General features: G+C 41.7%; 1 protein-coding gene across 1 annotated transcript in view; it reads right to left on the bottom strand.

Moving 5' to 3' along the window:
• Nucleotides 1–18,360, bottom strand: part of LOC125232420 — a 47,533-nt gene that overhangs the window by 3,543 nt on the left and 25,630 nt on the right. Inside the window, exons 9-21 of the mRNA XM_048138074.1 lie at nucleotides 17,544–17,710; nucleotides 17,273–17,455; nucleotides 16,788–16,929; nucleotides 15,915–16,048; nucleotides 14,664–14,795; nucleotides 14,074–14,195; nucleotides 12,851–12,983; nucleotides 5,822–6,004; nucleotides 4,654–4,841; nucleotides 3,919–4,098; nucleotides 3,179–3,319; nucleotides 1,951–2,074; nucleotides 884–1,055 (exon numbers count right to left, since the gene is read on the bottom strand). Coding sequence (XP_047994031.1) covers nucleotides 884–1,055; nucleotides 1,951–2,074; nucleotides 3,179–3,319; nucleotides 3,919–4,098; nucleotides 4,654–4,841; nucleotides 5,822–6,004; nucleotides 12,851–12,983; nucleotides 14,074–14,195; nucleotides 14,664–14,795; nucleotides 15,915–16,048; nucleotides 16,788–16,929; nucleotides 17,273–17,455; nucleotides 17,544–17,710 — 2,001 coding nt within the window. The remainder of the gene's footprint in view (nucleotides 1–883; nucleotides 1,056–1,950; nucleotides 2,075–3,178; nucleotides 3,320–3,918; nucleotides 4,099–4,653; nucleotides 4,842–5,821; nucleotides 6,005–12,850; nucleotides 12,984–14,073; nucleotides 14,196–14,663; nucleotides 14,796–15,914; nucleotides 16,049–16,787; nucleotides 16,930–17,272; nucleotides 17,456–17,543; nucleotides 17,711–18,360) is intronic.

Below are 18,360 nucleotides of genomic sequence, written 5' to 3'. Positions count from 1 at the left end.
GGGGTCGGGCACGGCGGGCAGCAGCTTGGCGAGCAGGCCGACGGCGGCGCTGCGGGCGGCGGCGCCGGGCTCGGCGCACAGCGGCGCCAGCGCGCGCAGCAGCGCCGTGGCCGCGCCCGGCCCGCCCCACGCGCCTCCGCCTTGTAGTAAGTAAGTGGGAGTGTCGTATACCGGGCGTGGGGTCGGGCACGGCGGGCAGCAGCTTGGCGAGCAGGCCGACGGCGGCGCTGCGGGCGGCGGCGCCGGGCTCGGCGCACAGCGGCGCCAGCGCGCGCAGCAGCGCCGTGGCCGCGCCCGGCCCGCCCCACGCGCCTCCGCCTTGTAGTAAGTAAGTGGGAGTGTCGTATACCGGGCGTGGGGTCGGGCACGGCGGGCAGCAGCTTGGCGAGCAGGCCGACGGCGGCGCTGCGGGCGGCGGCGCCGGGCTCGGCGCACAGCGGCGCCAGCGCGCGCAGCAGCGCCGTGGCCGCGCCCGGCCCGCCCCACGCGCCTCCGCCTTGTAGTAAGTAAGTGGGAGTGTCGTATACCGGGCGTGGGGTCGGGCACGGCGGGCAGCAGCTTGGCGAGCAGGCCGACGGCGGCGCTGCGGGCGGCGGCGCCGGGCTCGGCGCACAGCGGCGCCAGCGCGCGCAGCAGCGCCGTGGCCGCGCCCGGCCCGCCCCACGCGCCTCCGCCTTGTAGTAAGTAAGTGGGAGTGTCGTATACCGGGCGTGGGGTCGGGCACGGCGGGCAGCAGCTTGGCGAGCAGGCCGACGGCGGCGCTGCGGGCGGCGGCGCCGGGCTCGGCGCACAGCGGCGCCAGCGCGCGCAGCAGCGCCGTGGCCGCGCCCGGCCCGCCCCACGCGCCTCCGCCTTGTAGTAAGTAAGTGGGAGTGTCGTATACCGGGCGTGGGGTCGGGCACGGCGGGCAGCAGCTTGGCGAGCAGGCCGACGGCGGCGCTGCGGGCGGCGGCGCCGGGCTCGGCGCACAGCGGCGCCAGCGCGCGCAGCAGCGCCGTGGCCGCGCCCGGCCCGCCCCACGCGCCTCCGCGACGACTGCCCCACTGATCGATTTCCTAAACGACACAATACAAAACTCAATAATACATACATACGATCACGCCTGTATCCCATAAAGGGGTAGGCAGAACACATGAAACTACTAAAGCTTCAGTGCCACTCTTGGCAAATAACGGGTTGAAAGAAAACGAAACTGTGACATTGCCGGTGACAGGTTGTCAGCCTCTCGCCTACGCCACAATTTAACCCATATCACCACGAGTCACCACACAGGCAACCTCAATAATATATTCAGAAATTGGCCATTTTTATGTTTGACCAGATTCCAGAGGCAAAATAGTGTAACGAGGGAACATAATGAGATATTTACAGCTAGGGCGTTTATTAAATCCTAAACGAAACAGAGGACTCTACGATTGAAATAAAAATTGAATCCGAAATAGTGATGGAAAAATAATGATTTCCTACTAACAAAGGAAACACATTTTCCGAATGTAGCATCTCATCGACGAAATAGACTACCCGTTTCACTCTAATAGGCGAGACGACTAAAAAAACTATTTCCGTCAGTTAGATTAGGTATAAGTATCAAAAAATTTAGGATATTTCTTTTTCTTTTTTCTCATAAACGAAAAATAACGACAATAGCTACAGCGCCTTGAAATTTCGAGTGACGTTACGCTTAAGTAAATACAATTTTTACTTAAAAGCTCCCACTCCGGAACTTTAAAGTTCTGTATCTTTGTATTTTTTCATTAATGAGATAAAGTAAAAACATATGTGATCAGTATTTTTGAACGATCAAACTGACGGCATTTTTTAAATGTAATCGTCATCCCTATTAATGAGTACACTCGTTCGCCCCGCTAAAGTCGCACTTCATTTCAAAACCTAGTCCCAAAAAATGTGTAACATGTGTAATCGGTTATTGAGAAAGAATGAAATGAGTACCTGTATGTATATGTGCAGGTCGTCGGGCGGCTCGCGGCGCTGCAGCGCGCACAGCGCCTGCGGCGGCGGCGCGCCCGACGCGCGCGCCTGCCCCGCCTCCTCGCTCAGCGCGCTTAAGGATCCGCTACAATCAAGTAATCATTTATTATCAACACACTTGTTCATAACTAATAGTACATTGTGCAACAAGGGGAGGAAGTTGAATATTACTAACAAGAGTAAGTTAAATCGCGACAGCTTGCCGGAGCGATTTAAAGACTCGAGTTAGTAATATTCATACTCCCCGAGTTACACACAATGTTTTTCATCACATTTGAGAGAAAAAATACAGAGGAAACAGTCATAAGGCAAAACCTTCAACCGGCGGCGCGACCAGTAGTGTATCTTGATCTACATCAGATTATTCATATTAAATCCATTGTTTTTAATAACAAACACTTTTTGAACGAAAAAAAACACGAAAATACTGCATATAAATTAAATGCAACGTTCAAAAAAGCATATAATATAAATCATATAATTGAACTAAAATTGTACTTTATTTTGATCTGTTGTACTCTCCGTTGCTAGGCAACGGTGGGTGCCTCGCGAACGCCCGCGGTCAAGCGCGAGTAGAGAGCATATTGTCAGATTGTAAATTATAACAATTTATCTGAGTTAAATTTTACGAAATAAATGCAAAACACACTGAAAAAATTGTAAAACATAAATAAAATGCATTTTTTATACCGTATAATATATTTTACAGCTTAATAGTAAAATTTTGGTTGTGCAACAAAAATCCTTGGCTGATTGAAACATCCTTTGCCTAAAGTAATGTACAGATTGTATTAATTTTTAAAACTAAATCCATTATTCCCTTGGGAATAAAATAGTACATTATGCTTCAGTACACGTAGACGCAATGATACCTTTAAACAGCAAATGTGATGAAAAAGATATTATTGAACGTTTTTAGACCCGACCCGATAAAGTTCAGATCGATACTGACTTCTTATTCTTATCAGTCGCGCTCTCATTATATGTACGATAGATTTTGGAGTTCCTGTGTGCGTATTTATTGGCAGCGACGCGACACATGAGCGCGGGGACGCGATGTCATAGCACAGAGTCTCGACCTCTTTCTCGGCCTCCCGCTGCCGCAGTTTGCACACGAAGCACTTTGCACGTTCTGTACTTCTTCATTGCGGGGTTTCCGCACTAGAGTACTATACTAGACTAAACTTACTGCGTGCGAGGTGGGCTGTGCGCAGCCACGCGGCGCATGAGCGCGGCGACGCGGTGTTGCAGCGCCGAATCGCGATCTCGTTCCCGGCCCCCGGCTGCCGCCATTTGCACAAAACATTCCAGAATGTTTTGCACTTCTTCACTGTAGAGTTAATGACAAATAAATTAGTAATATCTGGGCGACCGAGCTTCGCTCGGTTCTATTTTAATATATCACGTTTTTAGATAAAAAAAATACTCTTGTAAATACAAAAACAAAAAAAAAGACAAAAAACAAAAACTTAATTTCTGGCCGGGATTCGAAACCCTGACACCTACGATCTATCTGCGTACATTAGACCGACTTCGTACGACTGAGCTAAGCGGAATCGATGCGCGCGCGGCGAAATTAACGACCATATTTTACGTTTACTAACGCGAAAGAAAAACTCATGAAAACTCGAAAATTCGCGTTTTCCGGGATCTAAGGCTACGCTAGATCGATTTTTCACTCCCGAAAACCCCCACATAACAAATTTCAGCGAAATAGTTAGAGCGGTTTCCGAGATCGTCGGTATATATAAATAAATAAATAAATAAATAAATATACAATAATTGCTCGTTTAAAAGTATAAGACGTAATTTAAACTGGTTAACCCACCATTTAATATGGAATTTGACAGTTCAAGCCCACTAACCTTGAGTTAAGCGGGTGGTGCAAGGGGCCCTAAGGGGGTTAAACTTTATGATTTCCTTGATTACCTTGTATCAGGTCGTTGTAGTTCGTGATCAGGTAACAACTCGAGTGCGGACAGCAGGTGCGCCCGCGCAGGGGCTGGAACAGCGCCACGCAGCAGCGCGCCCGCTAGAGGCAACGCCCGGGCTCCTGCGCCGGCAACTCGAGCCCACAGAGAACGTACACCGGCTTCCAGGCGCCACGTCCTGTACACAACAACAATTTAAAGTAAAAAAATTGTGCAGCTTACAACTAACTTCATAGCGAGTTTAATTTTGTCAGCTGGCAGTTCTCAACTGTAGTCAGGCTAGGGCTTTCCGTCTGTTCATAAATCACCAAGGCATATCATGTTACATAAAATTAGAACGGTGAGATACAACAGTCCCCGTGTACAGGTCAATTGACAAGAAAAGTTGGAACGAATGAGTGAAGGACAATATCTATGTATGTGATAGATTAACCAATAGTGTCTCTTAACAGTTACCACTGTATATCGATAGATGTCACTCACGCAATAAAAGTTGAGTTCTTCTTTCGAGAATCAAGCTGCGAGCGTAGCCGAATGCACAAACGCTCACGAAACGAAACGCTCGTAGATATATATTTCTATCGCTCTTGCGTATTGGCGCGATAGAGCCAGACTACCTTTCGCGGCGTTTCGTTTTCGTTTCGCGTGGTAGAAATGACATTCGGCTACGGGGCCTGTACTGCAAGACGTCTGACTGTTAATTAAAATAATTGAACTGAACCGTTTTACCCACTTGAAGTTAGCCTCCTTTCCATGCTCCTTATTCGGATGCGCTAGAGCCGTCAACAACGCATGGGACACTCTGTCAGTGGCGCTGGTAGAGCTGGCAGCTACTTGCTGGTAGGGCTCCGCCGCCTCTAGGGGGCAAGTCGTTAAGGGACGTTCTGCACTCTCCATAAGCAGTTGACGGATCTTTGGCACCTGGATACCAAAAGAAACAAGAAATTACTATACATATAAAGCGAGTTAAATAAAAATGGTGAAATCAATGTTCCAAACCAGTTTCGGCTGTTACGAATCTTCATAGTCAGATTAAAGAGGATCGAGTATTATAGAGAGTTACCGTCAAAGTAAAATGTGTAATCACAGTGCATAGACTGCCATCTCTCGACACAAGCTTAAAACTTTTGAACCTCAGTTTTGACAATTTGGCAATTGTTAGCTTGATATGTGTTAAAATAAATATAAATATTAGCGCCATCTAGCCGAGTGTTCCCCAAAGGTGTATCGCCATCTAGGTCACCGTAACTTTTTCGGTATGGTTTTGAGATGCGTTTTTTTCTTAGACTTTTTCTGTCTATACGGAGTTACATATGTCTTTGGTCAGATTAATTAAATTTGCAATAGAACACTGAAGTTACTCGTACTACTACTCTCGGCGAGTAGGTTTGAACTCTCACGGCCATCCACGTACTTTGGCAATGTTGCCTTAGTAGCTCCAAAGACATATGTAACTCCGTATAGACGGATAAAATCTAGGAAAAAAACGTACCTTAAAGGAAAAGGTATGGTGGCCTAGATGGCGTTACACCTTTGGGGAACGCTCGCCTAGATGGCGTTAGTATTAATATTTGACATTTAGCACATATCAAGTTAGTAAGTGGTGAACGGTGTTGGTCACACATACTGTAAATACTATTATTATACTTTAAATAAGCCTGTTTTGTAGTGACTGTTTGTTTACCTAAATAAATTGAAAAAAAAAAATGTATGAAGCTAACAATATGGGCCAAATTGTCACGACTGAGGTTCAAAAGTTTTAAGCTCGTGTCGAGAGACGGCAGTCTATGCACTATGATTACACATTTTACTTTGACAGTAACTTTCTATAATACTCGATCTTCTTTGGTAGCTCGGAAACGAATGATAGGTATTTTGTGACGCAATCCTGCACAATTTACCTTCATATAGAGTAGCAGTAGTAGCAAAGGCTCGGCGGCGGAGGCGGCGGCGAGGAGGGAGGGCGGGTCGGGCGCGCAGCGCAGCGCGAGCGGCAAGCGCGCCTCGATGCGCCGCCGCATGCTGTCCAGGTCGGGGCCAGCCTCTTCCGCTTCTTCCATTATGTATTTGATAAGGACTTCCAGCTGGAAACAGATTAGATATCAACGTTCCGTTTTCGGATAACGAGAAAATGGCTACTTAAACCGATGCTAATGTAGATAGAATCACTCTTACTTTAATATTTCGTGTAACTGGGGATAGCAATATAAGAAATAGAGGTGAAAAAGGAAAAAAGAAATCTACATGTGATGAATAAAAGTAGAAGCATTTCCCCTACCAATTAGATGTCCGCGCTTTTGGATACGCTTTTAAGCTTAACAGGTTAGCTTCGCGTTCAGTCTTGTTTTCGACTGTAGCGATAAATAAATAATTACTTGAAAAAAATATTATAGCCTCGTAAGTCCCACACAAAGGCCATTTTTTCCTGTTTTGAATTTGAAACTTTTTTCTTATTTTTGAGTTTAAATTTGAGAGTTTAAAATTAGAATTTAATTTGTACACAAAAAAATAATTTAAAGTTTACTTTTACGTGATCAGGCAAAAACAACATCAGCCATATTAATCTATAGAATATCTATTGGCCGCTGTACACACATGGCCAACAGTTCCACCAACCCCCTTGGCCATGTGTGTAGAGGGCTACTTGGCCGTAAGTTGGCAGTTGGCGCTTGCGCTTGCCGGCCAACCGATTCGTGTCGGTTTTTTGTCCACACATCAAAGGATCTTGGCGCCAATGGCCAACTGCGTTTACACGTTGGCGCTTCATTCAGTTGGTCGTCAGCCGTCAGAGAGGACAGTAGTGATATATTTACGAAAATAATAAGTTTATCTATGCCAATAATAGTGTAGATTTTAGGAAATAAAATAACCTTGCAAATGTTTAATGTATTTCCTAAAAAAGATAAATGTTCTTCTCAGAATATTCAAAAAATTGTTAATATTGCAAATAATTTAATTTTACTACGGGGTTATTATTTTTTAATATTTTTTTTCTGACAACGTCTATGACCAAGAATTTCCTAGATTTTTTCATTCCACGTCCATCTTTCATGAAGAGCCAATGCCAAGTGATTGGTTCGCCAATGTGTAAACAGCGGCTCTTATCTTGGCCAAGGGGTTTCACAAAGGGCTGGTGGAACCGTTGGCCATGTGTGTACAGGGGCCATATGACATGACGTAAGTCGATTTAGAAAAAATATTACTTGGTTTCCGAACGGTCGCCGAGCTGTCAAGTTGACTCTGTGACCAGCTGATTTCAAATATTGAAATTTAATTATATTTTTAGCTTTAAAGAGGACTTCTACTCATTGTTAGTTAATTTAAGTAGTAAAGTATTATCAGTGATACAGTTTTGGTGAAATTGACAACGTTACACCGAGTATTTATTGGACTTTGAGGCAGGACTACCCAACTGTCAACGAGTGATCGCAGCCGTTGGAACCTGCGTTTGAAACGGGGAGAGTATTCCGTTTTATTTATCATTTATTTCTACACTCAAACAAAGCTCATTGCTGCGGCCGTGAGCAACGTCAAACAAACAACATTGGCACCGTGCAGTTTCCCTTTGCTTGACGAACTAGTGGAAGCACAAGACGAGACAAGACACATTCGCCACAGACACTGCCGACTACTGACACACTGCACACTATTCATTCCTACAGCTCTCATCTCTGTCGTCATCTTGGCAAATCTTTCAATCTCTGTTGAGATAAGTACTCATCCTTTTTTATTACATCTTTCAGAAAGCCAGACGAGTGACAATGGACACCAATATTGCGACCGAAACTCGCAAGGCAACGGCACGACAACTAGAGATGCAGCTAAAAACAACAGCACAGGACCTACAAGAGTCGAGGGCCTTGTCGAAGCAGTTGTTGGAGGAAAGGGAGGAAAGCGAAGTGGAGCTCCAGAAAGTAATCAACAAAAACTCAGAATTGAAAAGGGAGCTGGCGGACAATGATGTGCAGCTGACTGATGCCCGCGGAGAAGTGGACCGTTTGCAAGGCACAATAGACACCTTCAACCAGTGCGCTTCGACACATGAAGTGGCCTTGGCCCGCATCACACAGTTAGAAGAAGAACTGGGTGCGGCTAATGAGGAACTTAATTTGTTTAGGAAAGAGCGGGAGCACTATGATGCTTCGCAGTTACAGAATGTGTACCAAGAGTTGGTAAGCGGTGAAACACAATTGAGTAGGGACTCCAAACACATAGTATTCTTTAATAGTAGTAATAAGTTAAAAAAGTACATTAAGATTAATAGGTATATTAGGAGAACCCAAAAGCTGATCAAAGGCCAGGCATGTATTAAAAAATATAGTAAATTAAAACATACATTAACAGTTATGAAAAATAGGGTTCAAGACTGTCATTCAGAGCTGGAAGTCAAGGAATCAAATTTTCTGAAATTAAATGCCGACATTAACAGGCTGAAAGATGAGCTTTTGGCAGTATCCACCATGTATGAGACTACTAAAAAACAAGTTGAGGAGCACATACAGGCTTTTAATAAATTGCTGCTAGAAAATAGAAATTTGGAGGAGCGGTGTAAGGCATTATTAAATGGAAAACATTGTAATTGTGGCCAAATGCCACCAGCAAAGATTATTCAAGCCGATGTGGCCCACGACACAACTAGGCATGCGGCAGTAGTTAAACAGCCCCCTAGAGCAGTCAGTAAGACTGTTGTTTTTTCAGATCAGATTGGGTTAGGAATGGGCCCATTATTAAGCTACCAGTTAGAGCAACAAGTGACAAATTACTGTTATCAAAACATTACTTTGTCTCATTTATGTGACCTTATTTCAAAGGGATGTTATGATAGCAGTACTACATTAGTAATTTTATTAGGAAATAGTCTTAATGTAGATAAGCTTAGCATAGATAAATTGATGTCCACACTAAATGTTATTGAAAAATCTGGTGTGGGGAAAATTATATTATGTGCACTACCTTATGCAGAAAATGTATCATATGACTATAATTGTAAGATAGCTTACTATAATTCTTTAATGTACCATGCCATAGCTGTTAATAAAAGTACCATTTCTTTGACTTAAATAAATTCATTGAGCGCTTCATGCTAGCTCCACGGAAGGTATTTTTGCCAAAGAAATTATTTGTATATTTAGTGGAGTTATTGGCCTTCAATATTGAGCCAAATAGATGTAATAGTGTTATATATAAGTCTCAGTCAGCTGACAAAGCCAAGGACCCCATGCCTCATTTAAACTAGATTGTAAGACAGCGGAAAAACACCTGAATATGAACGTTGTTCACCAGAATATTCAGGGTTTTTCCAGCAAAGAATTAGAAGTAGGATTATTTTTAGATAGTAATAATGTTGAAGTTATGTGTATTACTGAACATTGGTTGAAACAAGAACAGTTGATATTTGATTATGTTAATTTTAAATTAGCTAGTTTTTTTGCCAGAAAATCTGCTGCTCATGGTGGCTCCCTTATTATTGTTAAAAATTGTATGAAGTGTAAAGAGCGCAAAGATGTTGTAAAATATTCCATAGAAAGAACTATAGAAATTTCATGTGTTGAATTAGACAGATATATTATTGTATGTGTTTATAGACCACCATCAGCTGACTTCAGCATATTTGAATCTACAATGGAAAATGTTCTGAATTTAGTATGCAAGGGCCAAAAACATGTTATTGTATGTGGAGATTTTAATGTTAACTTGCTCGAGTCATCTAGTAATACTGTTAAAATGTTCTGTTTGTTTAAATCATTTAATTTATTTAATTTATTTCTTGAACCTACCCGGGTAGGTGTGACTAGTGCAACATGCCTAGATAATATTTTTTGTAACTGTGAATGTATAGATAAGAAATTATTTAACTGTTTTCATTCCGATCACAGCGGCCAAAAGGCAGCTTTCTTAAACGTTATTCATGATACTCCACAAACAATAACATATAGACCCATTACTGGATCTCGCTTGGAATCATTCAAAAATGAAATTCTACATAGTTTGTCTATAATACCATTTTCGCATTATGACTGTAATCATTTGTATCAAGATGTTTTCAATGTAATTCTTAATCAATTTAATAACAATTTCAAAGTGAAATCTATTAGTGGGTCAAAAGTTAAAACAAAGTTTAGTGAATGGGCTACTGTAGGTATTCACAAAAGTAGAAAAAGACTTTATGAACTTTATGGTGAGAGAGAGCTGAACAAGAATTCAGAATTCCTGGACTATGTAAGAAACTACTCAAGAATCTTCAAGAAAGTGTGTTTAACTGCCAAGAAAAACTTTATTAGTTCTAAATTGAAAGTGTCGGACAACAAAGTGAAAACAACTTGGAGTATTATAAATAAAGAAGCTGGTAAATGTAAATCACGCGATTGTCAAGTCAACATTGTATCAGATAATCAACAAATAGTGTCGAACAGCGATGTTGCCTCGGCATTCGAAGATTATTTCTCAAATATAGCCGTTAACACCACAAAATGTTTACATTCTTCTGCGGCTCAAGCCCATTCATTACTTTGTGCTAATATTAAGAAATGTAATAATTCATTTGAATTTAGTCAAGTAGACTCTGTAAATATTGTTAAAACATTCAAGTCACTCAATTTAAAGAAAACGGAAGACTTATGGGGAACATCAGTTAAAGTAATTAGTCATGTCATAGATATAATAGCACCTTACTTGGCCGTAATATATAATATTTCAATTTCACAAGGCACCTTTCCAGATCTTATGAAATGTAGCAAAGTCATACCGCTTTTTAAATCGGGTGATTCGAGTGATATAACCAATTTCCGTCCCATATCAATACTTCCTGTACTAAGTAAAGTCTTTGAGAAGCTAATGTTAAATGATCTACTGGGACACTTCAACAGACATAGATTACTTACAAGCAAACAGTTCGGTTTCACAAGGGGCCGTTCCACGACCGATGCTGCTTCGGTACTCATTAAACATATATATAATTTTTGGGAAAATTCTTGTGATGCAATTGGCATATTTTGTGATCTTTCAAAAGCCTTTGATTGTGTGGATCATGGAACGCTCATTTTGAAATTAGAACACTATGGTTTGTCTATAAATGCCCTAAACTTTATGTCTTCTTACCTTAGCAATAGAACACAAACAGTAGTTGTTAACAAAACTCGCTCTAGCGGGACTGTAGTCCAATTAGGAGTGCCACAAGGCTCAATTTTAGGTCCATTCCTGTTTTTGGTTTATATAAATGATTTGCCATGTATAGTGAAAAACTTTTGTGAAATAGTACTTTTTGCTGATGATACATCACTGCTTTTTAATGTTGACCGAAAATCTACGGATTACAATGTAATTAATAGCACGTTAGCTGATGTACTGCAGTGGTTTACTGTCAACAATTTACTTCTTAATTCTAAGAAAACCAAATGTATTCGATTTTCTCTGCCGAATGTTAAACCAATCGATACAAAAATACTTTTGAATGATGAATGCTTAGAGATGGTAGATACAACACTGTTTCTTGGTTTAACATTGGACAAAAATCTACAATGGAGTCCTCATATAAAGAAACTAGCAAGCAAATTAAGTTCAGCCGCATACGCCGTTAGGAGAATCAGGCAACTGACTAATGTTGAGACAGCTCGCCTAGTGTATCATAGTTATTTTCACAGTGTAATGTCATACGGTATTCTGGTTTGGGGCAAAGCAGCTGACATACAGACTATCTTTGTATTACAAAAGAGAGCCATTCGTTCTATTTACAACTTAGGAACACGTGAATCAGTAAGAGAACTCTTCAAAGAAATTAATATCTTAACTGTAGCTTCCCAATACATTTATGATAGTATAATTTATGTTGTTAAGAATTTAGACTGTTTCACTAAGAATTCTGATATCCATAATTATAACACTAGAAACAAAAATAAGCTTGCCATAAAGAAGTTTCGTGTCCGTAAAGTACAGAAGTCATTTGTTGGGCAATGCATTCATTTTTATAATAAGTTACCTGACACTGCTTTGAGATTACCCCTCCCAGCTCTTAAGAACTACTTAAAAAAATCATTGATGTTAAAGGCTTATTACAGAGTCGAGGACTATTTGACAGACAAACATGCATGGCCCGAACCAGAAACTACAAAAAACGAATAGCAATTAAAATAATTGTATTATGTATAGAGGACACAGTTCAGATAAGAAAGCACATCAAATATTTTATATTTTATGTTGTGTAGGTAAATTACATATTTAATGATATTGAGATTCATATTATCTTTTTCTTCTATGACAATTTGATATGTTTTCTCTGAAGAAGAACGACGTATTATTAAGCAATAATATAATTTATTGAAATTGATTTCCATAGAGTACCTAGTCTGTTCATATTCTTTGATGAATACTTTTGCATGTTAAATTGTATGTTGTTATTTAATGCATGTTAATTATAAGATGTAATGTTTTGAAAAGAAGTTGCCCGCCGAGTTTCTTGCCGGTCCCATAGTGGATACCCCCCTCCCAACTGAGGGGGGACTGAAATCTTCTCGAGGCTGAGGCGTAGGGTTAGAGCCGGCGTAGCTTTATTTGACGTTCATATGCGCATTGTAATATGCCTACTTGAAAAATAAATATTTCATTTTCATTTCATTTTCATTTTCATTTATTTGCAACTGTCACAGCCGAGCATCGACTATGAATTTTAATACAATAGAGGTTGCTTCTATGGAGATTAGATTAGTACCTCTAATTTCCATAGTTGATTTGAATTATGTGACGTCACTTCAATGGCCAACACCGTTTTCGGAGTTCATAATTTAAAAAAAACATACACACATCTTTAATTAAAAATACGCAGTCATCACGCACTTTTAATCCCCGCAAGCTATAAATATTGATTTCCTAAGTCAAATACTACAGAAAACAATAACTTGATGTGCTAAATTCGATACGAGTCTAGTAGCCTATACCTGCGCGTGCGTGAGCCGGTGCAGGTGGCAGGGCGCCTGGTGGCGCGGCGCGGCGCGGTCGCGGCCCTGCCACACGCGCTCCGAGCCCATCAGTGTCTCCGCGAAGTCCAGCACTCCGCTCGCCGCCCAGCCCCTAACAAAATAACTATTATCAAACTGTGCACTTTTATACAGATACCAAATTATTTCTTTCATAAAACTGCAATGCACTTTTACTCAGGCATTCAGTATATTTAATCTACATGCAGGATTTCCCAACGTCGATCTAGGGATGTCACGAATGTCGCATGTGTCACATTCGCGAATGCGAATATTCAGAATGCGAATGTGCGAATGCGAATGCGAATATCGCTGAATTTCATAAAAAACCAAAATAAAAACCAAGCAATCACCAACAACCCGCTAGGTAAAAAATTTAAAATGCTTACTATTGGTCAAAATGCCGAGTACGAACTTCATGCCGTACGAATTTGACCTATCTGCGCATGCGCGAGCCGACAGTCGACAAGTAGCAATTGGAGCGGCCGGCGCGGGCGAGGAACAAGCTGCGGCTTGCACACATTCGCATTCGCAAAACATTCGCATCGTTTGAAGCGAATGCGAACGTCAATGCAAATGTTTAAAAGAATGCGAATCATTCGCATATGCGAATGCAAATATTCGTAACATCCCTACGTCGATCGCATCACAAAATTAATTTAGTGAAATAAAGTAATATTTGATTGAATAGGAACCGTAGAAACCGTTAGCCATTTTTTAGTTTAAAGGGCGCTATTTCCAAATAAAACCGGCCAAAGCGTGTCGGGCCACGCTCAGTGTAGGGTTCCGTAGTTTACCGTATTTTTTTCAAAAACTGTTCAACCTATTAGATTCAAAATCATTTTCCTAGAAAGTCTTTATAAAGTTCTACTTTTTTTTTCATATTTTTTAAATTTATGGTTCAAAAGTTAGAGGGGGGGAGGGACGCATTTTTTTAAACTTTTGGAGCAATTAAAAAAAACTGGAAAAGGCAGCTGGAAAAGGTGGAACTATATCTAACATAATATTAAGACATGTAACTAACCCTTTTTCTGCAAATAAATATATCTTATCTTATCTTATTTCCGAAAATATTAGCAATATCAATATCGATGAGCTAGGAGCGTCACCAGCAGCGGCCGCCACGCCGCCGAGCCCGCGCGGAACATTAGACCCTCGCTACATAACACTCAGCTCCACATTACCCGTTGGGCTGCAGTAAAGTGGAGAGGCACGTGTGTAGAGTGCGCCACGAGGCTCGGTGAGCGAGGAGCGTCACCAGCAGCGGCCGCCACGCCGCCGAGCCCGCGCGGAACATTAGCCGCATCTGTATCAATACACATATTTAGTGAGACAAATTCAATGTAATACGTATGTTCTAGAAGCAGCTCTTCTCATCAGGCCCACGAGAAGGATGCTGAAAGTTCAGCTAAATACACGTTCCCAATATGCTTAAATCATATAAACAGCTTTGACCAAGTTAACGCTTCCGTATAAAAATAAATCAACTTATTGTGAGTCCTGAATAGTCCTGACAATGCAAAGAAACCTAACCACAAAATTAAAATTTTGAAAAAACCCCCGACTGCGACATAGTAGACCGATTTTCATGAAACATGGCTAAGAACACTCCCGACTAACTCAGCTTTCAGACAAAAAAAACTAAATCTAAATCAGTTTATCCGTTCGGGAGCCAGGATGCCACAGACACGTCAAACTTATAACACCCCTTCGTTTTTGCATCGGGGGTTAAAAATACAAATAGATGTTGTGGGGTCAAAAAGGTAAGTGTCACCTGTCGTTCAGGCTGCGGGCCAAGTGTTTCTCGTTGCAATTCCGACATCCAATCCAGTAGCAACCCGCAACCGAGGCCTCGCCGAGCGAACACGTGCGGAGGCGGCGGCTCGGCGCCCACTTCCACTTTAACCTGTACAAAATATTTTACGTTCATTTAGTATTCAACCTTTTTTAACAGAATATTTTATTGAGTAAGACCTGATTTAGACGGCGTGCGAACTCGTATGCGATTTTAGTTACATTGCGTGCTATTGAGGGTACATACAATTTTGCACAGCCCTCAAATACCGCAATGTAATAAAACTCGTATGCGAGTTCTCGTACCGTCTTAATGGGCCCTAACTCCCTTTACTTAAGCCCAACTCCTATCCCATAAGCTTAGAGACACTCTAGACACAAGATACAAGTTAAACAGCGCTAAATCGACGACCGGTCTGGCGCAGTCGGTAGTGACCCTGCCTGCTACGCCGCGGTCCAGGGTTTGAATCCCGGTAAGAGCATTTCTTTGTGTGATGAGCACAGATATTTGTTCCCGAGTCATGGATGTTTTCTATGTATATAAGTATTTATATATTATATATATCGTTGTCTGAGTACCCACAACACAAGCCTTCTTGAGCTTACCGTGGGCCTCAGTCAATCTGTGTAAGAATGTCCTAAAATATATATTTATTTATTTAAATCAATAAATCACGATACATGGAAATTAAAATTCGATCAAGAATCACTGCTTAATCATCGATAGCTTCGGGTAGACACACAGCACATAGAATAAAATAGAAAACGTTTATTTGGTGAAAATATACAAGTAAAAAAACAATAGCCTTGATCTATATACATCTTAAACTAAAGTCACCAAAAAGGATGCCACTCAATGCTAATTGGTATTAGCCACAGCGCTGGTTTTCAGGGCAACCGAGAAATTGCGGAATTTGTTACCCTCTTCAAGTTTTCTCTCTCATTTACTCAAAGGTTAACTGGAAGAGATCCCTCAAAGGGATAAGTTCGCCTTTGTACTTCACATCTCAATGTATGCTTTTTTTTTTTAATGTGTTTTTGTACAAATAAGAGTTACTACTACTTACTACTACTACTACTACTAAAACAGGATATTGAAATCCCATATTTCTAAAATTAACATATGATGGACGAGGTCGCAATTAATACAATTATAATAGTCCACTTACTTATACATTTAAAAGTAGTATCTACATCTTAGCAACTAACTTAGCTTAAGAATTAGACTTACCTCGGACTCGTAAGCGCCCTGTTGGTTCTTCTCCAGCAGCGTGGAGATGACGTCCACCACCAGACGAGTGTTCTGCGTCTCGATGATGCGGTTACCGATCGCTTCCAAGGTGTTCGGCGTCGCCGCTTCCAGCGCTGAGAGATAAAGTAGGAGAATAGCACTAATTTATTATTAGACAAAACTGACATCTATCAGAAAGTCACACCAGCGGTCATCCGCTTTAGTACCATGAAAGAAGGGGTGCTATTTGGTGTGGACGCTAACGCGTGTCAGTTAGGCACTGGTCCCACCGCGAGCTAGTAAACTATGAGCTATCGGCTATAAAACGAACAAAAGATAATCACTCCCGCGTAAATAAAAGAGACACAGCGATGTTTATAGTTATTCGCCCAGCGGTGAACTATCAATATCGCCGTGTCTCTTTTATTTGCACGGGAGTAATTATCTTTATAGTTTATCAGTCGAACATTGGGTAGCTTGGACAACGGCCGAAACACAAGCGGATTTAAAGTGGCAATAATATGCCTTCCCCGTGATAGTCGTATTAAACAAGGCACTGTTGACGCGAAACGTTTTCGCAATAGGCTACTTGCCTCCTAGTCAAATCAGCTTCTTTTTAAGAACTGTCAAAACGAATTTGAACGACTTGCTAATATGGAATTTATATGAAATCGAATTGAGTGACGTCACGGTCAACTCAGTTACTTTATACATTTCTACTTGACTTATTTAAAAAATAACTTCTGTCCATGTTTTTCTTATAATTATCTGATGCTTTATTTCGTGCATGGCATACAATATTTTATTTTAACTACAGTCAAGGTCCCTATTGACTATAGGTTTATTTCAGCAAGCAAAAGATAATCTTAATACCTGCGATGAGTTGTTCCTTGGTAGCGTGTGGCAGGTGTGGTGCAGGGCGGGCCGCTCGCTTCTCAGGGGCCGCCAGTTGCGCCAGGAGGTTCGCGACCGGACCGGCGGGGCACTTGAACTGCTTCAGCAAGTTTGAGCACACCTGCAGATTGAACCGTTAGCAAAATGGCTTATTTTGAAGGTTAGCTCATTTTGAGTCACACAGCCAGTCATAGCAGAAGTATGTGGTCTAATCATAAGTTAAAAACTTAAAAAGATAGGCATTCGTTTCGAAATACGAAAAACGATATACGTAGATTTGGCTTATGTTCGATTTCGGGAACAGAAGTTGCTGGAAATAGCAAGTGGGACACGGTGCAGCGCACGTAGACAAGTGGCCAATGGGTAATTATCTCTCTCTACCGCTCTTTTGCATGAGCTACCTATGTTTCGTTCGCGCACAGAGCGTTAGCTAGGCCACTTGCCTAGGGCCCCAGGTCACTGACCTCTCGGAGCGGCGGCCAGCGCGCTAGCGTCAGGCTGCGCAGCAGCACGGCGGCGTGGCTGGCGCCGGTCATGCCGCGGAGTATATTACTATCAGCAGACTGCAGAAACATGGTGACGCGCTGGATGTAGGGGCAGTCAGTTGGGACGTTTTCGCGGAGTTTCTTCACTTCCTCTGTTATTTTCTATAAAATAAAAGGTGGTGGTCAGCAAAACAGGAAATTGCTAGTTAGATGACTATAGCGATTCTATACCTCATGTACTTGTACTTACGGCGTTAAGTTCAGTGAAGGCCACATCCAGGTCTCCTGGGTAGGTACCTCCGCAGAAGGCAGTGGTCAGCAAGGCTGGGACTTGCTCTGGTTGGATGACAAGTGGGATTGGCGCGCACTCGTCTTCGTCTTCGGAGGGAAGCGGTTCTTCATCGAATAGTGTGTCATCTGTTTAGAAAAAGAAAGCATGAAACTTAGAAGAAAAAATACTGGGTGACAAAGAACTGGCTTGAACTGACGGCCCTTAGATCGATATACTGCTCTAGCAACTGAGCCACCAATAGCCTATCCAGCTAGACCCATAGTGAATCAAAAATCAAAAATCAAAAAAGAGCTCAAGCCAGCACGTTAAGACGCTATGGGAGCGAATATGCTAAAATGGAAAGGAGTCCCCCTTTCAATTTGGGAATTTCAATTTAATATTTATGTGTTATTAATTAGAGTTATCGAAAAAAAAAATGTCCATTAAGAACAACTCAGTTAAAAGATATTGCGAAAAAATTTTTAAAATCGAGGTTCCGCTCTCGACTGTTTCCTCCTTGAAAACTTATTTAAACGGAACGAAATTTGAGAATCTGAATAAGAATGAAATAATCTGTGTCGGACCGTTTAGATTTTTTGGCTAATTGTTACCGATCTTGAGTATCACACCGTTTTTTGAGCCATATTGAAAAAAGCCGTTTTTAGAAATTTTTGATTAGCTCTAGCGTCTTTTAAAATAAAAATAGCAAAAAAATCAAAACGGTCCGACATAGATAAAAATAATAATAATCTGTGTTTAAAAAAACCATCATTGCTCTATTTTCAAAAACCAGGGA

Source organism: Leguminivora glycinivorella, chromosome 13 (assembly GCF_023078275.1).
Source record: "Leguminivora glycinivorella isolate SPB_JAAS2020 chromosome 13, LegGlyc_1.1, whole genome shotgun sequence".
Classification (NCBI taxonomy): Eukaryota; Metazoa; Arthropoda; class Insecta; order Lepidoptera; family Tortricidae; genus Leguminivora; species Leguminivora glycinivorella.
Note: the sequence above shows the minus strand (reverse complement) of the source record. Positions and strands in the feature narration are given on the sequence as shown.